At 41.8% G+C, this 23923-nt stretch overlaps 3 protein-coding genes across 6 annotated transcripts in view; 1 reads left to right on the top strand and 2 right to left on the bottom strand.

The window, feature by feature from the left end:
- FAM227B (family with sequence similarity 227 member B) overlaps nucleotides 1-2068 on the bottom strand; it is a 116385-nt gene extending 114317 nt beyond the window's left edge. The window contains exon 1 of one of the 2 annotated variants that reach the window (XM_079953338.1): nucleotides 1956-2068. In XM_079953338.1, the coding sequence (XP_079809464.1) occupies nucleotides 1956-1991 (36 nt within the window). In that variant the 5' untranslated portion in view covers nucleotides 1992-2068. Of the gene's footprint in view, nucleotides 1-1840 lie in introns of both variants that reach the window. The other variant, XM_079953339.1, reaches the window with a different exon arrangement.
- Nucleotides 1889-17907, top strand: DTWD1 (DTW domain containing 1; the record flags this gene model as incomplete). 2 transcript variants are annotated; one of them, XM_079953425.1, is made up of 6 exons in its annotated part: nucleotides 1889-2171; nucleotides 8752-9059; nucleotides 9692-9835; nucleotides 11945-12221; nucleotides 13955-16418; nucleotides 16449-17907. In XM_079953425.1, 5 exons carry the CDS (start codon nucleotides 1889-1891, stop codon nucleotides 14179-14181), a joined length of 1239 nt encoding a protein of 412 aa, XP_079809551.1. In that variant the 3' UTR covers nucleotides 14182-16418; nucleotides 16449-17907. The 2 variants fall into 2 exon arrangements, with proteins under 2 accessions (XP_079809551.1, XP_079809552.1); XM_079953426.1 differs by lacking the exon at nucleotides 1889-2171 and adding an exon at nucleotides 2179-2373.
- A 2149-nt stretch (nucleotides 17908-20056) lies between these two features.
- Nucleotides 20057-23923, bottom strand: part of LOC307202869 (NAD(P) transhydrogenase, mitochondrial-like) — a 75181-nt gene continuing 71314 nt past the window's right edge. For both annotated transcript variants that reach the window (XM_079953202.1, XM_079953203.1), the window contains 2 exons: nucleotides 21074-21189; nucleotides 20057-20276 (listed from right to left, as the gene is read on the bottom strand). In XM_079953202.1, coding sequence (XP_079809328.1) covers nucleotides 20124-20276; nucleotides 21074-21189 — 269 coding nt within the window. In that variant the 3' untranslated portion in view covers nucleotides 20057-20123. The remainder of the gene's footprint in view (nucleotides 20277-21073; nucleotides 21190-23923) is intronic.

The raw sequence follows: 23923 nt of genomic DNA on the forward strand, positions 1-23923 counted from the left end.
AATTTAATTAAAAAAAAACCAAAGAAAATTCTGATTTTTAAAAGGGCTGTGTGAGTTTTGGGGCTGTGTGTGTGTGCGTGCGTGCGCGCACACACAGAGAGGGTTCTGTGCATCCAACAGCATCCAAATATGGCCACAAAACACCATTTCCACCTTGGAAAGCCTTGCTTGTAACCGTCACGCCAAATTGGGTAATCTCATGCCAAAGTCACATTTCAGTCCACCACCTTGTTTCAAAATGATGCCTGGCATCCAAATGTAGACTAAGAGCACTGGCTCCCCCTTGGGAACCATCAGACCAAATTAGGCAACAATACCTTCAGAGCCATCCAACTTGGCGCAGGTTGGGCCCATTACACCAAATCTGGCAATGCCTCATCCAAAAGGGCTGAGGATGTATTCAGAGGTGTCCAAATTAGCAGTTTGGACCCATCGTGCCAAAAACCAGGTGAAGTCATGCCAAAGTCATGTTTCAGCTTGCCACAATATTGCTGTGAGGTGCTTTTGTTTTGTTTTTGAGGTGGGTGGAATCTAATGAAAGATTTCATTGTTCAAGTAGCCAGACAACAGCTGTAATGGCCCTAAGTATGGGTTGTTAGTATAAGAAAAGAAGCTGCTCTGTGCCAGAGGGGAAATGGGTGTATAACATGCTACTGGCCATAAAATATTATACCGAATACAATACATAGATTGAAACATTGCCTTTTACATTCTGAGTGCAGTTCCGATCCATCAAAAGGCATAAAAGCCAAAAGCATCTTGCTGTCGTTTTGCTTTCCATTTAACAGCTAGAGAAGAGATACTCCAAATGCAAAAATGAGCTGGTTTGTACACAATTATTTTGTAAGCCCCTTTGAGTTACTTTCTGTAAACAAATCCAATAGAAATAAAATAAACTGGACTACTGAGATGGTTAAAAAAAGAAGCTGCACACTTACTGGTCTCACAATCTGGTGCACAATACCCCCACCCCACTCCGCGTGTGGCAGATGCTATATGTGTAAAAATTATTTCTAGCAAACAAAACATATCCAAAGTGCTACCACTAAATTGCTCTCGTTTTCACAGCAGGAAATCTGCAACTACCGATCCCAGAATAGCTCTTAGTCATATATATTTCTGCAGGGTTCCCCCCGCCCCGGGGGGTGTGGTTACTCATATTAAAAGGACTGTAACAACTTAATGGCGAGTACCACATTTTTTTCTATTAAAAAAGCACTGTATTTATGGGATGCATTTGTTTTCTAGGCAGCAACCTCCCTCACATGGGAACGGGCATCCATTAGCAGCCCAATACCCTTTTGGTATTGTTATAATGAGGCTAAAATAAAAAATAGGGACACGGTTGGCACTGTGGGTTAAACTACAGAGCCTAGGACTTGCCGATCAGGTCAGAGGTTCAAATCCCCGCGACGGGGTGAGCTCCTGTTGCTTGGTCCCTGCTCCTGCCAACCTAGCAGTTCGAAAGCACGTCAAAGTGCAAGTAGATAAATAGGTACCACTCCGGCGGGAAGGTAAACGGCGTTTCCATGCGCTGCTCTGGTTCGCCAGAAGTGGTTTAGTCATGCTGGCCACATGACCCGGAAGCTGTATGCTGGCTCCCTCGGCCAATAAAGCAAGATGAGCGCAGCAACCCCAGTCGACCACGACTGGACCTAATGGTCAGGGGTCCCTTCACCTTTTACCTTAACTGAAAATTTTTTATTACTATTATTATTATTGAGGATTTAGGGCAGCATCTGCCCCACCTCTTGACTAGGCCCATGGCCCAATCCTAAGCATGTTCCTTCACTATTCTCACTTTCAATGGATGCTTGATCCTAAAGAAGTGCGCATTTACCCGGAGCAAGTCCCATGGAAAAGAGGGAGAGGGGCTTTTTGAGTAAACATGCGCGCTGTTAAGCCTTTCAGGAGGCAACTTCAATTCAAAGGAAGGCTTATATTAACCCCCCGACCTTTGTGGGCGCCGTACTGCTCTCTGAGGCAGCCATGGAGCCCTTTGCGCACGGCCCCCTTTTCCCAGTCAGCGCCTCTTTCCGCCGCCCGTGGCGGAAGTCCGTTCTCGGCGTTGCTAAGGCGCCTTAGCAACCGTCCCCCGTCGCCCTCCGTCCTCCACCTCAAATCCTTCCGGCCTTCCCCGCCGGCCCCGGCACTTGAGTTCCGACCTCGAGGCAGAGGTATCTCGACAAATATATAAATATATCTACGCAAATATATATACACGCACGTTTCCGGGTGTGGGTGTTTGTGCGGCTGCTGCTGCAACGCGGTGGTAGCAGAGGACAGACGCCGTTTTCTACGGTGCAGTGGCTGTGACCGACCCCCCCCCAACCCTCAGGAGGCGGAGGGAAGAACCCCTAGCCTTTGCAAAAAGTAGGTTGGTTTCCCTTTTCTTCGGGAAAGGGGTGATCGTTGTGACGAGATCGAAGTGCTGCTCTCTATTTATTTGGGGATCCGGGGGAGTGGGGGGGGGGGGGTTGGAGGCCCCGAAGATCTCCCATTAAGGATGGGAGGGGAATGGAGGTTTTTCTTGTCCCCCCGAGGTGCTTCCTCGGACCCTCTCCCAAGTTGCTTCTTTGCCCGATCCTGTGCAGGGTTTAACAAAAGCGATAGTAATGTGTGAGATCGTAACAGTTGTTGTTTTGTATTCGCACCAATTTACAACAGGAACGCACAGCAATAAACATCATAATAAAAACGCAGTGCGAGCGATCAGCTTAAGAACTGATAAATTCCAAAGTGTAAACAAGATTTGATGGATGAGTAATGGAATATTGAACGGTATAGTTTTTATAATTATTATTATTATTATTATTATTATTATTTATACCCCACCTATCTGGCTGGGTTTCCCCAGCCACTCTGGGTGGTTCCCAACAGAATATTAAAAACATGATAAACGATGAAACATTAACAACTTCCCTAAACAGGGCTGCCTTCAGATGTCTTCTAAAAGTCAGGTAGTTGTTTATTTCCTTGACATCTGATGGGAGGGCGCAACACAGGGCAGGCGCCACTACTGAGAAGGCCCTCTGCCTGGTTTCCTGTAACCTCACTTCTTGTATGCAGGGATTTAGTATATGTAAAATGAACCATGGAAAGAGAAGAACGGAAGTCATTGATGTCTTAAGGATGTAAAAGGAGTATTTTAAATTGTAAAACAGAAAACTTAATAAAATTATATACCAAAAAAAGAGAGAGCAGTGATGCAAAACATAGAATGCATTCATTCAAAAGTTCTGATGGATCAAATATGGAACTTACTTTCAAACAAGCATGTGTTTACCCATTGTTTTCATTGAGGTTTATTCTAAGGTAAGTATGCATAGGATTGCGGCCTTAAAATTGAAATGGTGCTTTTAGAGCAAGCAGGCCCCAGTAATTTTGGGGAAGAACAATGCACCTCTCCTGGGCTTGCAGGTTTACAGTTTGATTTCAGAGTGTTGATCACCCTGTAGGATTTACCCTCAAGGAAATGCACGTAGGCCTTAGTTCTTAATAAAGTTAAGCAAAGATGTGTTTTGGAGCTTAAAGCAATATGGGCACAGGTTTTCAGACAACTTGACCTTGGCCATCTAGTCGATGTGATGCCTAAACTTTGTTATGAGGCAAAATGAAAACCTGGAGTCTCCTCAACTGCAAGAATATTTGCTTACTATCCAGTCACTTAAGGCTGTGTTTATAACAACAGAGCACACATTGGCTAGATCAACCTTTCTCAACTTCAGGACCTCATCTGTTGTTGGACTACAACTCCCATCATTCCTAGCTAGCAGAACCAGTGATCAGGGATGATTTGAGTAGGCAACAAGATAAGGACTGGGTCACTGGGGGGAAATCAGAGTTCTCCAACTGCTTTGATCTCCTTGGGTTCCAAACAACACCCAGTTATTGTACCACTCCAATGAATTACCAGTGTGGTTCCTGAACATGTGGAAGTCTTCCCCTTCCCGCATTTTCTCAAAATGTTGTAGAATGATCCTCAGTTGTGCTTTCCTAGTTGCTGAACTGTCTGATCTTAGAAAGCAGCAAGTGCTTCCAGCATCTGTGAGAAAGACAAGATCTTATATTTCCTGTGTGTGGTATTAGCGCAATCCACAAGGTGGGCTGGTGTTGAATTGGGGGAGGGAGACTTAGAAGTGGAATCTGTCATTTTAAATATCAGCTAAGAAATCTTAGTAATGATTGTGGGCCTGCATACATAATGCACCTTTAAAACGCATTTGAAGTGCTGAATGTTAGGATGATGTTGAACAGAAATTAAGTGGTTTCCAGCTGTAATGCTTAAGAGATATGAAAAATAAGGTTCAGAAAAAAGTACAAACAAATGGTGAGGATTTGTTGAACTAACAATTTGAATTGGAATACAAGGAAGGGAGGTATGAGGAGCTCTGGAAAATAAGTTAAAAGAAAACGAGTAATGGAAATTTTATGTGTTTTTTAACTACTTTTGTATTTCTGTATTTTTCTTTTTTGTATTTTTGTTATCTTTTTATCTTTTTCTTTTTCATTTTATATTGTATTATTTCTTGAAAACTTTAATAAATATTCTATAAAAAAAAAACGCATTTGAAGTGCATCTCCCTAACCCCCCTCCCCCCAAAAAATGAATTCTGGGCACTGTATTTACCCCTTTTATTGTTACAATTCCCAGCAACCTGTTGACAAACTACAGTGCCAAGAATTATTTGAGGGGAGAAATGTGCTTTAAAGGTATAGTGTCTATGCAGTCCAAGTAACAGTGATCCAGCTTGGCCTTAAGGTTCTTGGCCAGAAATTTGTGACTGTGATCAGCAGTTGGAACGAAGCATTCATTAATACAAGATGTGCTTGAGTTCCACTGACAAAATGTGAAAGATGTAGTTTATTGCTCAACTTTGCAGGTACAGTGGTACCTTGGTACTCAAACTTAATCCATTCCGGAAGTCCGTTCTAATACCAAAGCGTTCCAAAACCAAGGCGCGCTTTCCCATAGAAAGTAATGCAAAACGGATTAATCTGTTCCAGACTTTTAAAAACAACCCCTAAAACAGCAATTTAACATAAATTATCTAACAAGACCATTGATGCATAAAATGAAAGCAATAATCAATGTACTGTACTATAAAGTAAGACAGTATTGTAGATGATAAAAACTACAATTATTTTTTTTCTCTTACCTGCACTGATAATAGTCATTGTTTGGATGGGGGGCTTTTATCCATTCCCACAGTCACACAATCAATCAGTCAGTAGCTGAACTGGGTTCCACACAGTCACAAAAGCAAATGAACCAGAAAAGCCTCAAAAACAAAAACGCAAAATAAATAGCAAAAACAGAAGCACCAGACTTAATCTGTTCCAGAAGTCCGTTTGACTTCCAATATGTTCGAAAACCAAGGCACAGCTTGTGATTGGTGCAGGTGCCCCGGAAACAATAGCTGACAGCCGCATCGGACGTTTGGCTTCCAAAAAACATTCGAAAACTGGAACACTTGCGAGTATTCGGAGTTTGGGAGCCAAGGTGTTTGAGTACCAAGGTGTTTGAGAACCAAGGTACCACTGTACTTTTCCATGAGAACACAGAGGTGTTGCCTTTCCTGTTTTCTGCAGTATCCACTATGGATATACAGTGGTACCTTGGGTTAAGTACTTAATTCGTTCCGGAGGTCCGTTCTTAACCTGAAACTGTTCTTAACCTGAAACACCACTTTAGCTAATAGGGCCTCCTGCTGCCGCTGCACTGCCAGAGCACAATTTCTGTTCTCATCCTGAAGCAAAGTTCTTAACCTGTGGTACTATTTCTGGGTTAGCAGAGTCTGTAACCTGAAGCGTATGTAACCTGAAGCGTATGTAACCCGAGGTACAGTGGTGCCCCGCAAGACGAACGCCTCGCAAGACGAAAAACCCGCTAGACGAAAGGGTTTTCCATTTTGGAGGCGCTTCGCAAAACGAATTTCTCTATGGGCTTGCTTCGCAAGACGAAATGTCTTGCGAGTTTTTCCGACTTTTTTTCCCTCCCCCCCCTTTTTCTAAGCCGCTAAGCCGCTTATCCGCTAAGCCGCTAAAAGCCGCTAAGCCGCTAATAGCGCTAATCCGCTAAGCCGTCAATGGGCTTGCTTCGCAAGACGAAAAAACCGCTAGACGAAGAGAATCGCGGAACGGATTCTTTTCGTCTTGCGAGGCACCACTGTACCACTGTATATGGATATATGTGGCTAATGGAGTACATTAGAATCTGGATGGCTTCAAAAATCCAAAAAGGTTCCTGTACCTTCAGAAGTTAGGTGATGTCCTACATATAACTATTAAAGGTGCAGGAGCCCTGTGTTCTTTTGCATCTGACCACCCTAGGTACAATACAGTGGTACCTCGGGTTACATACGCTTCAGGTTACAAACTCAGCTAACCCAGAAATAGTGCTTCAGGTTGAGAACTTTGCTTCAGGATGAGAACAGAAATTGTGCTTCAGGTTAAGAACAGTTTCAGGTTAAGAACGGACCTCCGGAACGAATTAAGTACTTAACTCGAGGTACCACTGTACATTGTGCCAGAACCTCTGTGCTCTGAGTGAAGAAAGAACTAGCTTGAACACAACTGAGATGGTTCATGGGAAGAAACTTGCCCGGTCCTAGTTTCATACTCCTATTATGCACCTATCCCCCTCCCTCCATGAAATGTGTGGAATAGGCGCTGCATATGTTAACTTGTCTCAAGCAATGTAAATTCAGAGTGACAACTTTGCAGGTACATTTTCAGGAGACCGTGGAAGTTTTTGCCTTTCCTTTGTTAGCAGCGTTCACCCGTATGGTCTCAATGACAGCCCTTTGGGGCTTCAGATTTAAACACCAATCTGCCATGAGACATTATAGTAAAGCGTATCCGTTTGTAGGCTGGGAATGCATAACAAATTAAAATAACTTCCTGCTCTCTCGCTGAGGAATCTGTGTGGTTAGAAGGTTTTAGCCCAAACCTGAGATGCTTACTTCGCGAGCTTTCCAGAGTAAACGGACTCAATTTTCCCCCCTGTTCAGGAGGAGAAAGCACTAAAACTGCAAATTGGAAGTGAGGTTTGTTACATGAAAACAACAAAAACAAATTTAGTACCGTTGCTGTGTTCTTCCACCAAGAAAAGTGACGGTTCCAAGCTTTGTGAAGCTGGAAAGTTATCGCTTTCTTTAAAAAGTACCACTACATAAACAGCCATTACAAATGTTAACTCCAGACGGTTGGCAAAATATCTAAACTAGCAATGTTCCGTGGACAATGTTTACAGAGAAAATGTTATAATTGCTTTGTTTTTGCATTTGTAGGGCTACTTGACTTTTCCAAAGGTTTGGGTTGTGGTACATGCATTTACCTGGAGCTAAGCCACCCCACTGCACTCAGTGGGTCTTATTTCTGAGTAAACATATATAAGATTGCACTGTTATAGGCTAAATAACCTGCTTATCTGTAATTTTGTCTCGGCCATTCAAGATAAGCACTTTAATATATTCATATTTATGCTTATGTGTCTGTCTACCTAGTTACCTATTTGTTTTTAAATGTTTTCCCACACCTGGCCCGCCAAGGCCCTTAAGTGACTTAGGACATAAGAATACAGGAACATAAGAAGCCCAGCAAAATGCATTTAAAAATACAGCTAAATTGGTTTTTACAAAAAAACACATTGTCATATCAGTGTAGGAAATTACTGTGTTGTACTCACGGGTGGCGCTTTGGGTTAAACCACAAAGCCTAGGACTTGCCGATCAGAAGGTCGGCGGTTCGAATCCCCGCGATGGGGTGAGCTCCCGTTGCTCGGTCCCTGCTCCTGCCAACCTAGCAGTTCGAAAGCACGTCAAAGTGCTAGTAGATAAATAGGTACCGCTCCGGCGGGAAGGTAAACGGCGTTTCTGTGTGCTGCTCTGGTTCGCCAGAAGCGGCTTAATCATGCTGGCCACATGACCTGGAAGTTGTACGCTGGCTCCCTCGGCCAATAAAGCAAGATGAATGCCGCAACCCCAGACTCGGCCACAACTGGACCTTTACCTTTTTACTCATCAATTAGGCCATAGAATTAAAACCCTAGAGAAGCAGATATTTAAACTATTGAGAAGCAGATGTTTAAACTATCAAGGCTTAAGCAGGAGATAATTCTCACAATCTGCCTATGAGATATGTGGGACAAAAGGTAGGTCCTGCTTTCCATTAGATTACTTTATGGCCAAATGTAGGGAAGAAGGACTGTAGCTCACTGGTAAGAGCTAAGAAATGCAGACAGTCTCTAGGTAGGGCTGGGAGAGACTCTGCCAATCATTGTAGACAGTACTGAGCTATGGTCCAGTGGCCTGACTCTGTATCAGGCAGCTCCCTATATTCCTCCTAAGCCACTGTCATGCATTGAATTAGGTGTTTTGCACACTCCTCTGCAAACCTACCTAAAAGCAGGCTAGTGGTGTCACATCAGAAGCTGAATCTGTCTTTTTGGCCGGCTCAGTCATGTTTTTCCCCCAAAGATACGTGTATGTGAAACTTGCAGTCATCGGGAAGATATTAAGACTGCAATCTTGTACCCAGTCATCATAAGATATGTCCCACCATAAAGTGTTTCAAAAAAGAAGATCTTCAAAAGCGCCCCTAGTTTTTTGTTTTTGTTTTTTAAAATCAAAATAGCCATTGACTTAAGTTGATCTAAAATCATAAAAGTTTTGCTATGACTGTCAAAATGTTTCTGTGGAAATTGGCCCATGTTGAAAGCCGTTGTGATTTTTATTCTCCCTGTAACAGGTCCAAGGATATTACTTGAAAGTAAGATGTCTTTCAATTCACCTGTGATTTCAGAAGATGACCAAAAGAGCCACCAGGGAATAAAAAGAAATTTGGAAGGCCTGAATAGTTCAGATTCACAGACTACGTCGATGTTGCAGGAAACACCACTTGAAAACCTGCATCTAGCGCCTCAGACTGTTCTTGAAAGAGCCCCAAAACAAGGGAGATCAAAATGTCCCAGATGTAATAGTTCAAGGATGTTCTATTGTTACACATGCTATGTTCCAGTTGAAACTGTTCCCACTGGAGAAATTCCTGTTGTGAAGGTTAGTGCAAGATATATCTTATTTTTGATCTAATTTGTCAATTTTAGCAAGTTTTAGTCACAGTGAATCATTCTAATAAACGAACTGGGGAAGAATGAAGTGAGACTCATGTTTTTGCAATATAGTTTTAAAAACAAGCTGCGGCAACCCAAAACTCTGTTTTTCTTCAGAACTTGCTACAGGCTTGCCAAACTCTAGTGGTACAAGAAGAAGAGGGGGCCCTGATTCCAGATGAAATCCCTAGTACTGCAAATCAGTTGCTATCCAAGGTCCTTTCTAATAGGAAAGATGTCTTTCTGAGACCTTGGAGATGACTTCCAGTTAGAGTAGGTTGGGTGAAAGGCAGTAACATCTTTTATTCACTCAGTCTGCACCCTGCTGCTTTGACCCATAGGGCTCAGAAACAATTTATTTTGGTGGAAGTTGTCCGGTCAATGTGCGTTCCCACTGCTTTAAGCAGATCTGCTGAGGAAAGCAATGACTTTTAATAGGCACTGATGCAGTATGTGTGTATCTTGTACAGTGCTGCCTGTACCCAAATGCAAAATGTTCAGCCAGTTACTTATTTTTCTTATGAAATGGAATGGGGAGTGCCTTTTCTCCAATGTATATACTTGTGCTCTTGGTTTCAGCTCCCATTGAAAATTGACATCATTAAGCATCCCAATGAAACGGATGGCAAAAGCACAGCTGTACATGCCAAGCTCCTGGCGCCCGAAGAAGTTACCATTTACACATATCCTTGTATTCCAGACTACGAAGGAATGAGACACGAAGTAAGGGTTGTCTAGAAGTAGTATGGGGGAGATATTTCCTCGTTTCCTTCCTCTTTCCTTCTTGCTGATGCCTATGAAATCCACAATGCTGCCACAAAGAGAATATCAGGGCTCACCTGGGGTTCAGAATCCCTTCTGCACGTAGAAAAGGGAAAAATAAGTGGCTTGTTGCTCCCCCACTCTCCACTTCTCTAAATTATACACCACAATTTCCCAGTTACCATATTTTATATTGCATTTGCCACTTGTATTGGGTTCCTCCTGATTTGACAGGCAAGAAATTATACTTTTTGCTTTTCTGATGTACGCAATATCTACTCTGGAGATACTTTACCTACAGAGGGAAGGATATGTATTCACCTACGTAGGTCTACACCAGGGACAATTAACCTGTGTCCCTCCATATTTATTTCTTAAAATATTTATATACTGCTATGCAATTATATATATAAAGCTAAAAACAGACATCAGTGAGAGCCATGCTTGCACAGAGTTTGAGAGTCATGTGGAGAAAGATGGTTCTTAGGAGATTTGACATGGTTAGGGTAGCGGGTAGAAGGAAGCATTGGTGGAGGACAAAACTAAGCAGGCCGGGGGCATTGTCCTAAATGCCCTAGTCCATTTGAACAACTTGGGGTCTCCCCAGACTAGGTTCCTGATAGGGACTTGCCCTAGCTAGCTAGATTATAATTAGGCAGGAACTGGATCTAAATCTCTTTCCCACAACCAGGAAGGAGAGAGTGTGCTCTTAGATGATGAGAGAGAGAAGAAAGGCAATGCCTCCACACAAGGCCTTTTTTCTCAAGAGAATTTTTCTGTGACTGGTTAGAAGGCCTGCAAAATTCTTAATACTTCCCTTGGTGGGGGGATAGAATAGAATACCGCACGGGGACTTCTGAGGTGTTCTGAGGCAGCCCGGGAGTCATTTTGGACTCACAGCTGTCCATGGAGGCGCAGGTTAATTCTGTGTCCAGGGCGGCTGTATACCAGCTCCACCTGGTACGCAGGCTGAGACCCTGCCTGCCTGCAGACTGTCTCACCAGAGTGGTGCATTCTCTAGTTATCTCCCGCTTGGATTACTGCAATGCTACCTTTGAAGGTGACCTGGAAACTACAGTTAATCCAGAATGCGGCAGCTAGACTGGTGACTGGGAGAGGCTGCCGGGACCACATAACACCGGTCCTGAGAGATCTGCATTGGCTCCCAGTATGTTTCCGAGCACAATTCAAAGTGTTGGCGCTGACCTTTAAAGCCCTCAACGGCCTCGGTCCTGTATACCTGAAGGAGCGTCTCCACCCTTATCATCCAGCTCAGACACTGAGGTCCAGCGCTGAGGGCCTCCTGGCGGTTCCCTCGCTGCGAGGAGTGAGGTTACAGGGAACCAGGCAGAGGGCCTTCTCGGTAGTGGCGCCCGCCCTGTGGAACGCCCTCACAGCAGATGTCAAGACAATAAACAACTATTTTACTGTTAAAAGACAACTGAAGGCAGCCTTGTTTAGGGAAGTTTTTAATGTCTGACACTGTATTGTTTTTAATATTCTGTTGGGAGCTGCCCAGAGTGGCTGAGGAAACCCAGCCAGATGGGTGGGGTATAAATTAATAATATAATATAATATAATATAATATAATATAATATAATATAATATAATATAATATAATATAATATATAATTAATATAATATAATATAATATAATATAATTAATATAATATAATATAATATATAATTAATATAATATAATATAATAATATAGTAATAATACTGCGACAAGTTCACTTTTTGTAGGGGTGGGTAGGATGTGACACAAACACACACCCACACCCTCCCCACCAGCAGTTTTTGCTTCTGGGTGTCAGAGAAATTGGTTAGTTCAGCTTGTGAGCAGGCAAAGAGTCTGCCCTGCATCTATCCATTCTGTCCTGCATGTTTTATGAGAGGGAGGATCGTGTTACAGCCCTGTCACTGGCTTTTTTGTTGGTTCCTATTGACATTAGTGTTTATGAAGATGCTGTGCTGAGAGGTAGTTCTGTTTTTTTGAGTAGCTGTGGCACCTTGCACGGATCCCTCCCATCCCAAATAACGCCAACATTGTGTCTGTTTTTCTTCTAGATTGCACTTATCTTTCCTGGGCCTAATTCAGTTTCAATAAATGACATTCCCGTCTGTTTGCAAAACAAATCTAAGAAGAAGGTTGACTGTGACGAGGACGAGGACTCATCAGCAGAACCAGTCCTCAAATGTGCGAAAACAGAGTCAGGCAGTGAAAGCGACTTGGGCGAACACCAGTTTAACAGCATGAACAGAAATGCTCCATTGAAGAGAATTGTGTTTATTGATAGCACTTGGAATCAAACGAACAAAATAATCACAGATGAGCGGCTCCAAGGTATGTTAACGCCAGATTCTAAAGCCCAGTGCTGCAGATTAATAAAAGTGCAAATCAAAGGGATGTGCTTGACACATCAGTCTCGTTACTTCGATGCATGAACAAATTGAACAATCCATATAGATGAAGCAATGGATCCCCATAGCTATGCATGGGCATGGTTCTAGTCGCAATTAAATGCCTTGTGGTCCAACACCAGGTACAGTCCCTTGCATCCAGCCCCTAAGTGGACTAGTTTCCTGATTAGAGAAATGAAATTGTTGTTATAGTTACAGATAGGTAGCCGTGTTGGTCTGCCATAGTCAAAACAAAATAAAAAAATTCCTTCCGGTAGCACCTTAAAGACCAACTAAGTTAGTTCTTGGTATGAGCTTTCGTGTCTGATGAAGTGTGCATGCACACGAAAGCTCATACCAAGAACTGACTTAGTTGGTCTTTAAGGTGCTACTGGAAGGAATTGTTGTTATATTTATTTATATCCTGCCCTTTTCCTGTACTGGGACTCAAGGCAGCTTCCACAAATCAAAACAACACAGATAAAACACAAAAGGATAAAAGATTAATGTTAAAAAGTAATTAAACTCTAGTAGAATTTTAAAAACATAAGAAACAAATTTACTGAAATATGGGTAATATAAATAGAACAGCACTATTAAAACCCTTTCCTTAAAAAACAGTCAGTTCTCAAAGGCTGGTTGGAATTAATGATCATCATCAGAGGGCAGAGGGCCTTCTCAGTAGTGGCGCCCGCCCTGTGGAATGCCCTCCCCATCAGATGTCAAGGAAATAAACAACTCTCTGACTCATAGAAGACATCTGAAGGCAGCCCTGGTTAGGGAAGTTTTTAATTTTTGATGTTTTGTTGCTTTTAAAAGTTATTATTAATATTGGGAGCTGCCCAGAGTGGCTGGGGAAACCCATCCAGATGGGTGGGCTATAAAATTGTTGTTGTTGTTGTTGTTGTTGTTGTTGTTGTTGTTGTTGTTTGTACCCGAACCATCTGATTGGGTTGCCCCAGCCACTCTGGACGGTTTCCAACCTATATAAAAACATAATAAAGCATTAAACACTAAAAAGCTTCTACCTGCTAGTGCAGGCATAGGCAAACTCGGCCCTCCAGCTGTTTTGAGACTATAATTCCCATCATCCCTGACCACTGGTCCTGTTAGCTTGGGATGATGGGAGTTGTAGTCCCAAAACATCTGGAGGGCTGAGTTTGCCTGTGCTAGTGGAAAATCAACTAGAAGGGAGCCTGTCTAACTTTTCTAGAAAGGGGGTTTCAAAGTCTGTGAGCAGCCACCAACCGGGTCCTCTTCATGTTCCCACCAACCATGCCTGTGAGGGTGGTGGGACCAAAGATCTTAAAAGCCTGGGCAGGTTCCTTCAGATAGCCTTGGCTATAACCAACACTTGAGATTGCCCGGAAACAGACCAGTAGCCACCAGAGCTGTTGTAACAAGGGAGTTGCATGCTTCCTATAACCAGAGCTCCCCTCTCCCTGAGAGTGTCTGGCAGCGGTTCTCAACCTGTAGGTCCCCAGATGTTGTTGGACTACAACTCCCATCATCCCTGAGCTCTGGCCTTGCTAGCTAGGGATGATGGGAGTTGAAGTCCAACAACATCTGGGGACCCATAGGTTGAGAACCACTATATCATTCTGTTACCAATAGCTGATTTGAGTCATATGTACAATGTAGCGTATACATGTTTTGTTTTGTTACATCTTAATGCAGGATTGCTGCAAATTGAACTGAAATCGCGGAAAACCTGCTTTTGGCGTCATCAGAAAGGAAAGCCAGAGACGTACCTGTCTACCATTGAAGCAATTTATTATTTCCTAGTCGACTATCATAAGGAATTCTTGAAAGAAAAATATGAAGGACAGTATGACAACCTCCTTTTCTTCTTCTCGTTTATGTACAAATTGATAAAAAATGCCAAGTCAGCAGGAAAAGACTAAGGCAATACTGTATATTTTTCATGTGAATAAAAAATATCCGTCCCCTAAAATATTCCTTATGATCCATTGTACTTTATGCTTTTAAACTTATTAGTAACAATTGAATTAATTAAATTGCACAGTTGGCCAGAGCATTTGTTTGTTTGTTTGTTTGTAAGAATGCAAAATGTTCCTGTCCTTTTTAGTTCAATCCTAAATGCAAACCCATGACTTATCATCTGAGGCAAATCTCTCTTATGGTTCCCAAGAGACTCCAAATGGTCTGGGGACTTTACTGCCCTTGCTACATTTGAACATATTTTTATAAGCACCAATTTGGATGTTTGGAGGGTTTATATCAACTTACATATTTTAGAGAGAAGTACTGATGGCTGTTATGTTTTCAATGTGAACTGACAACGTATATTGTTTCGTTGGGGGGATTTTCTGTCTCTTTTATCTTCCCCCACTTCTTTGCTAAATTTGACACTTTAAAAAAAGCTGGACTGTTATGGGAGTGTTGCCTGAAATAAAACTGAGCTCGTTGCCTCTAAATAGAAATGTTTTCAGACCGTAATAAGCAGGGAAAATGCCAACATAGAGTCTCTTTTCTTAAACATAGTAAAACTTAGTTCAGCTGTTTCACTCTATAGGAATGCGCACTTCACCGTCAGGGATGACTTAATCCCGGTGATGTAACTGTTTACTAAAAAAATGATTGGAACAATATTTCAGTAGACCAAAATAAATAAATAACAAAAATCCAGGCTGATGTATTCAGCAGGATGCCAATGGTAAACATGTTTGGGTCTAAATTAAGCTGTAAAATTGCTTTGGTAATATTATAATAGCAGGTTTACTATAATGACTACTTCTATGTCCATTTCAGGTTGACAGCTTTGGTACTGCCAAACAAAAGTTTCCTGCTGCATTCTGAAATAAATTTACCAGGAGAAACATACATTTGCAGAGAAAGGTGCATTTCCTTCCAACTAAAGTTGGAAGGCTTGCAAAGGAATTAAGGGTCCTCTGCCCACAGCTGAGCCCTGCACTTTACATTGCAAATGAAGCAAATTATTAGACAGCCGTACCTTGGTTCTCAAACGCCTTGGTACTTGTATGTTTTGGCTCCCAAACACCACAAATCCAGAAGTAAGTGTTTCAGTTTGCAAATGTTTTTCGGAAGCCGAACGTCTGACGCAGCTTCCGCTTGACTTTAGGAAGCTCCTTCAGCCAATCAGAAGCCAAACATTGGTTTTTGAACCATTCCGGGAGTTGAACGGATTCCCGGAACAGATTCAGTTCGAGAACCAAGGTACCAATGTACTATGTGTAAGCTGTAGAGCCCACCCTAGGGGAAGCTGCAGAAGTCCTTTAAATAAAGATATTAAGTCCTTTAAATGGTTTTTCCCCACTCTGCAACAAACAGTGTATTAAAACTGAAGTACACATGTTACAAGTGCTTCCTAACCTCTATCCAAGGCCCTTGTTTATTAAGAAGCTTGCAGGCTTGATACACAACACATTTTGTACAGGAGATGTTACTATTGGCCTAACAATCTGTTTAAAGGTGATGTGCCAAATTCACAGTTACCAAAGGACCAGCTGTGTTCTCCTCCTCCTCTTTGGAACAACTCATTTAATACAAGTACCAGTTGTGATTTAAAGGCACACACCCTTAACCATATTAACAGCTAGTTACTTCACTCGTTTCAGTAAATATCATTGATCAAATGCCTCAGGGATACAAAAAAATCTGATTTTTCACTAAAAGCAAAATATTCCAGAAGCAATTCCAATGGGTTTGTTCCTGAGGAGTGGTGATGTTTAGAAATATGCCTAAGTTTCATTCAGTGACAGTGCCTAGAATTAGTTCCATTTCCTTTGCCCTTTAAATCTTTTTCTTAAGGTTCACAATGAGATACAGAAACCATAAGCTGGTGGGGAGAGAAACAGAGCAAAGTTTCTAAATTAATATAGTGAAATAAATGAAGTCATTAAACATTTGATTTAACTTACACATTAATTTCTTCTTTTGATTATTTAGGCTGTCTTCTTCTTCTTTGGCGATCACTCATAGCTGAGTAAGATTGACCATATTAGATACTTTCAGGGTTCCTGCTCCTTCAAGAACATAGCTAGGGGAAACTAGAATTGTGCCACTGATCTTCCAAGGAAATAAGTTGGCCCTGGGCAAAATTTCCCCCTCCTTCCCATTGAAACTATTTTGGTCGTATTGATCCATCTAGCACAGTACAGTTTACTTCAGCTGCCAGCTGCTCTCCAAGATCAGAAGTCAGCTGAGATCCTTTTAACTAGAGGTGCCAGGGTTTCATCCTGGCACCTTTGACATGCAAATCAGGCGATGTACCACTGAACTACAGGCCCTTCCCAATGCTTAAGTCATGCTTGCATTTTATGATGGGGTGGGGAACCTGGGGCCTTCCCAATGTTGTTGGACTCCAATTTCCATTATCCTTGAACCTCTCCGTCTTTGGCGATCATTCGTAGCCAAGTAAGATTGTCTTCCATAAACACGGTCTTAACAATGAGTCCGTAAGTGACTACAGAGGCCAATTCTGGATCCGCATGTTCTTCCACAGTGGGGACATAGGTTTCCAGGTGGGAGTTGATCATGGTGAGGGTTTGCCAAGCGTGTCTTCCTCTTAGCACATTTCTCCCTTTTGTCCTGAGTTTGAGCATCTTCAAAGCCCATGACACCTTTGGTAAAGGCTGTTCTCCAATTGGAGCGCTCACAGGCCAGTGTTTCCCAGTTGTCGGTGTTTATACTACATTTTTATAGATTTGCCTTGAGAGATCTTTAAACCTCTTTTGTTGACCACCAGCATTACGCTTTCTATTTTGAAGTTCGGAATAGAATAGTTGCTTTGGAAGACTGTACAAGGCTGTACAAGAATGTCCTAGTTCTTGCTGTGATCTACCATGCACTGATAAGGGCTTGCACTAGAGCCTTATCATTCTGAAAAGGGATAGATTTTTTATGGTATCGGTGTTTGGTAAAAGGAACCCTGTTGAAACAGCAGGTAAGGAGTGGCCTGCTAGATTGGACTAAAGGCCTATCAATGCCAGAGTCCTTTGGCCAAGTCATGTGGCTTCCTATGTGGTTTGGGGAAGTTTAAACACAGTGCCTGGGCTGGGCTCTTCTCCATCTGCCTTCAGATGTCAATGTCTCTAAAATGACATCTCATTTTGGTATCTTAACTGATAGTTGTTCTCCCTGATCAATTAAACCACGTAAGCTAAGTGGCCCTCCTCACACCAATTTATGGTAGTTAGCCTATGAAATTAATTGTGCATGGTGCGAAGAAGTACTTCTATTTATCCTATATGTATCCCCAATCAGTGTTGTAGGGAGAGCCCAAATTTCAGGTGTTTGGGGAGGGCAGAGTAGGAAGGTAGTTTATTTCCCCAGTATGGGCAAAATCTATCATTAGTTTCATTCACACACAGAAAAATGGATGGGTAGAACTGGCCAGCTGGTGTTAACATATTCATCTAATGGTGATATAGCAGAATACAGGCTCAGGGTATGTAGACTAACCCCTATTTAGACATGTAGTCTGCAGTCCAGTACATAGTGAAGAATCATCCTTAAGGCTCACTGGATGGTAGCCTATGTTGCTAAAACCAATATTGTTATACAAAACTGTGTCATGTTTTTACAGCAAGAAATATCTTCAACAGTCATCTCTCTAATAAATTGCAACAGCAAATGCTTTCACCATCCATGTGTTGTTGTTTTTTATTGCTGTCAAAAAAAGGGCATCTTGGCTTTGCGCAATGATTAATACTGTTTCCAGTGAATGACTTTTGATTGTCTCTCTGACATTTTCATCTCTCTGTGTGTTGTTAAACAAAGACTCCTTTGAACTTTTCCCAGGAAAGTCTCTAAAGCAGCTTTGTGGAAGATTACTGGGCTATAATGGAAAGGGAAAGGAATCCGCCCACTGGAAACACACATCAAAGCGACCCCCTGACCCAGTGTATTCTTAACAATCAGTCCGAAGAGGCAAAACATAATTCATTTTCTTCCAAATCACGTTTCTTTGAAAACATTTTAGTGTAAAAGTAGGGACAGATAAAACCTTATATAAACAAGTGTTGGTTTACTTTTAGAGTTTGTTACAATCCAGTTTACTCCTCTGTGAGTTTCAGGAGTCAAAGATCCTCTAGTGGACACTTAAAAGTGCTTCTAAGCAAAAAAAGAGAGATCTAACCATTTTCTCCACCAGCTGCAACCTCTTGCACTGCAACTAATGCTGCTTTAGAGACTTTCCCTGACTTAAGAAGCTGTAGTTTTTTTGTTTCTGTTTTTTAAAAATGAGGCAAATAAGAAGGGAAGGGATCATTGGAACAAACACAGAAGGCATGATTTCCAATATATGAGATGTCCATTTCATCATAGCCAGTCACTTTGAGGAGCAGTTGGTGGGTGGCAAACCAAGCCATTACTCCCTTGAAATGGGCTGCTGCAACAAGGCCTAGAGCCTATCCGTCACTGCTTTCTCTACCCTGTCCTTGGTCTGGCATCTGATGGCACTTCTCCATACCATAGCTGTCAACATTCAGATTTGAAAATAAGGGATCAGCAGCCTCACCTGTCCCGGGGACAGTCTACGGGATATCTAACAATCCGGGATAGCAGCAGAAACGGTGCTGGAATAAGGGAATTTCCCGCAAAAAAGGGGAAGGTTGACAGCTATGCTCCAGACCCAAATTGGCCCATCCCTTTCACCTGCCTCTGATTACTTAAAGTGCCATAACTACAACTGCAAAGTTTGAGAAATAAGCTGCAAATGATGTCATTTGAAGTTTTAATTACAGAGATTTACAGAAGCCAGAAAAATAAAGGTAAAAGGTAAAGGACCCCTGGACAGTTAAGTCCAGTCAAAGGCGACTCATCTTGTTTTTAGGTCGAGGGAGCTGGCGTTTGTCCACAGACAGCTTTCCGATCATGTGGTCAGCAGGATTAAACCACTTCTGGCACACAGTGACGGAAGCCAGAGCACATGGAGACACCGTTTGTCTTCCCATCGCAGTGGTACCTATTTATCTACTTGAAGAAGAAGAGGAGTTTGGATTTGATATCCCGCTTTATCACTACCCTAAGGAGTCTCAAAGCAGCTAACATTCTCCTTTCCCTTCCTTCCTCACAACAAACACTCTGTGAGGTGAGTGGGGCTGAGAGACTTCAAAGAAGTGTGACTGGCCCAAGGTCACCCAGCAGCTGCATGTGGAGGAGCAGAGACGCGAACCTGGTTCCCCAGATTACGAGTCTATCGCTTTTAACCACTACACCACACTGGCTCTCTATCTACTTGCACTGGCATGCTTTTGAACTACTAGGTTGGCAGGAGCTGGGGCAGAGCAATAGGAGCTCACCCCGTCGCATGCACTCTGGCACTTGTCACAGTGTTCCGTTGCACCAAAAGCAGTTTAGTCATGTTGGCCACATGACCCAGAAAGCTGTCTGTGGACAAATGCCCACTCTCTCGACCTAAAAACAAGATGATTGCCACAACCTCATAGTCACCTTTGACTGGACTTAACCGACCAGGGGTCCTTTACCTTTACAGAAGCCGCAAATTACTAACATGATCCAATACCTCAGGTTCTTCTAGCTGTCTGTCGGACACAGCTGTATATATATATAAAAAAGACTGCACCTACCACCAAACCTATTTCCTAAACAATACCAAATTATAGACACAGTCCGGTCAAAGTTGCCCTCTTTTTAGTTCCCTTGATTTCAACTTTCTGTGCTGTCTTATTCCTGATATTTGTAACCTGCTCCAGGAGCCCTTCTGTGGCTGAAGAACCAGATGCAAATAATGTATTAAATAAGTTATAATAAATAAATTCAACCAATGAAATTAATGGTACTAAACAAGGTTTATTGTTGGGTGGCTGGTGCCCTATGTTTTTACACAAAACACAAAATACTAATGGGTAGAAATAGATTCCCTAATTTTGGCTTGTAAAGCATCACAGGTTTTCTTGGCATCACCAAGCAACATTGAGGTATTGGGCTTGTAAAAAATGGGGTTGTCAACTGCAGCATACCCAACTCCCAGGGTGCGCTTCATGACAATGACCTGGTGGAGAAACAAAATGGCGGCATGAATAGAGAGATACTCAAGCAATCACAGCGTACCTACTCTGAAACCATATTATTATCATTATTTCTTAAATTTCTATACCGCCCTTCATCCGAGGATGACAGGATTGTTCACAATACAAAAACACAAAAATACATACCATAATAACAAACAAAAACAACACCACCGCCCCAATTTAAAAGTCTATGGATAGTTTAATTATTATATGGTTGAAACCATCAATTCTACGTGGCTTAACTCCATAAAAGTGAGTATTCAAGCACTTAAAGATATTACCACATACAGCTGTGAATTGAAGTGCCTTAAAGCTTTAGACATGGAAATTTTAAGGAAGATAACTTTGGTAAGGCTGCCAAATGTCTATACAATTCCAAAGGCAGAATTGATGTCTGGGGGGGAACCAAGTCAATTGAAAAATCGTGTTTTTGGGGTTTTCGTTAAAAAAGATCAACAACTTTCAGGGTGTCCTGGTTTTTACTCTTTGAAATATGGCAACCCTAAACTTTAGTGGAAACGTTTCCATTTTTAACTGGGCGTAAGTACCTGTAACTAAGTGAAGTAGACAGAAGAGCCAATTAGGTACACATGCCATAATACAGTCTTACTCTTCCTTTGTTAAAAACATGTTCTTCATGACGTAAGACTAGCCCTGTCAAAACAGGCCAAGGATCCATCAAGAATGAGGAACCTGTGCCCGATTCTCATGGGTTGAGATGTAAAGGGAATTCTGTTGGAGGCTATCACAAAAGAATCAATCCCTTGCCATTACTTACCTGCTTAGATTTCCAGACCTCCAATACAGGCATACCAGCTATTATTGAATTTGGATCTTCTTGCGCTGCAGAGTTCACAGTATCATTGGCACCAATTACCAAAGTCAGATCTGTGTCTGAGAGGCAGAAGAAAACTCATCAACACTTCAGAAACGTGAAAAGCTACTGTCTTTTGTCAGGACTTTCAAACTCGCTGGCAGACAACTGCTTAATTCCCTTGGGATGCAGAGACAGATAAAACATCTAAGCATATAAATCTTAAGAACATATAAATCCGGAGGCCAGAGAGAAAAGAAAAACTGATAAAGAAATTGAACAGAAACAATGAGGAGAAAGGAACAGAGAAGTTTTGTCTTTCTTAGTTCAGGACTTATACATAGGGAGGGAGACATTCAACCAAACATCCGAAGGAAAACTCCCTCAAGCCAACTAGGGCACATGCCACCACATCTAAATGTTCACAGATAGATAGATAGATAATACTTTATTCGGCTATAAGCCCACAAGGTAAAACAAATCAATAGATAAAAATAGCATTTTACAATCTAAAATATCAACTAAAATATTTCAATGCATAATCTCCATCACACTATTCAGATGTACCGTATTATGGCCTTGAAGATACAGATGGTGCATAGAGTTTACTAGATTTTTAGTAGTCATGCAGCATTCCATGAAATGTTCACAATGAACCACCTGAGACTCAAGCAATAACAACAGAAGCACCTCCAATCTGCATATCCACTCCTTCACCGGGAGTGTAACCCCATCAAAAGCAGGAAATCGTGGGGGTGGAGGGTAAAAAAAAAAAAAAAAAAGGAGGAAATCGTTCATGCCTCCAGTCCGAGATACCACCCACTAACACTGCCTCAGTTTTCTCTGGATTGAGCTTCAGTTTATTGCCTCTTATCCAGTCCATTACTGAGGCAAAACAATGGTCCAGCACTTCTACTGCCACACCTGCCACACCTGCAGATGAAATAAATAAAAAAATTGTCCAGTGGCACCTTAAGAAACCGACTAAGTTTGTTCTGGGTATAAGAAGTGTGCATGCACACAAAAGCTTATACCCAGAACAAACTTAGTTGGTCTCTAGGGTGCTACTGGACAATTTTTTATTTTTTTAAATTTATTTCAACTGCATCAGACCAACATGGCTACCTACCTGAATCTAGAACACTTGCAGATGTAAAGGAGAAGTAGAGCTGTGTGTCATCAGCTGTAACAGAAGACTTAGGCACTCCATGCTGATGCTCAATCGCACATGAGTCTTATGTTTGTTATTTCTCTTCCTCAGACAAACAGGAAGGAATTGACACAATTTGTCCCTTCTGCTGAGTGCCTGGGTCATACATTACACCATCTGTATGATGCAGGAGGGATAGTAGTCTCTACCACAGTGGCCTAGCCAATTTCACAGGGTTAAGTCCCTTCACTGAAGGACCAACAATGAACTCTGATTGACAGCTGAAAATTATTACAAAGGAATACTCATGACTTAATGCCATGCCCTCTTCCAAAGAAGCAATGGGCAATCTTCTAAATTAGCTGAACTCAAGAACGGTGTTAAGAAGTGTGAGATTCAATATTTACAACTTGATTCGAAAGGTTACTTTTCATATGATGCCAGTGGCCCAGATGGTTTACCTAGATCAGTTTTGCAATACAAAAGTAGCAGCCTTTTAATGAAATAGGAAGGGTAAGATTAATTTATATAATTTAAATTATAATTTATGAGCATCTGGATTTTGGTGGGGGGACACTTTCATTTCAAAGCACAGATTTTTAAGACAGAGGCTTGAGATTACTTCCGAGCTCCTTTTTGAAATTCATTTTCCGTTCTCTTTTTGGCTGCCTTCTGATTCCCACAAGCGTTCTGCTTCTTTCATTGCTTAAAAAGATTTTACGCAGGAGACTTGCTGGAGCACCAGCTTGACAGCTGTAAGCTGCTGATTCATAGATGCATTGTTAGCTCAATCATTTAATTCTTGTCCAGCAGCATCACGCTATAAAACTTGACCTCCCCAATGAAACATCAAAAGGCTCTTGCATCTCTCGGCTCATTCTAGAAGAGAAAGTCTGGGGAAGCAGACCACCTCTGAAGTCAGCTGAGAAAGTATGCTACACAAGCAGAACCACTTTCCAGAATAGCCCTCTGCAAATCTGATGCTCACAATATGATGGCCCAAAGCCACTGAGAGAGGTTTGAACAAATAGTAGTACACCTAGGGTGTAGGCTTCAGGTGTGTAGCTGGTGCAGATTGCTATGGGGCTCATGTTATGAAAATGATGTATAGATGGTACTTAACCCCTGTTAAATTGGCGAAGATCTACCACAATTGTGATAATTCATGTTGGAAATGTAAAGAAAAAGAAGGTACTTTCTATCATATGTGGTGGACTTGCTCCAAGGTTAAAGACGTCTGGGGAAAAAATTATAATGAATTAAAAAAATTGATGAAATATACTTTTATGAAGAAACCAGAGGCCTTTCTCCTTGGAATAACAGGTTCTGAACTGCCCAAAAAAGATGTTAAAGTATTTTTGTACGCCACAACTGCTGCACGGATTTTACTAGCCAAAAAATGGAAAACACAAGAACTACCAACGGTAGAAGAATGGCAGATAAAGATGAGGGAGTTTATGGAGCTGGCTGATCTCACCGGGAGAATCCATGACCAGAAAGAAGAGGAATACCAAGAAGACTGGAAGAAATTTAAAGACTATTTGAATAAATATTGTAATATTAAAGATATGTAATCACTTGAAATAATCGATTAGGCCTAGGATTAAATTGGGATTAAATAAACAAATAAGAAAATGTACGATAAGAAAAGTTAGGAAATATGA

This window comes from Podarcis cretensis (genome assembly GCF_951804945.1).
Source record: "Podarcis cretensis genome assembly, chromosome: 14".
In the NCBI taxonomy this organism is placed as follows: Eukaryota; Metazoa; Chordata; class Lepidosauria; order Squamata; family Lacertidae; genus Podarcis; species Podarcis cretensis.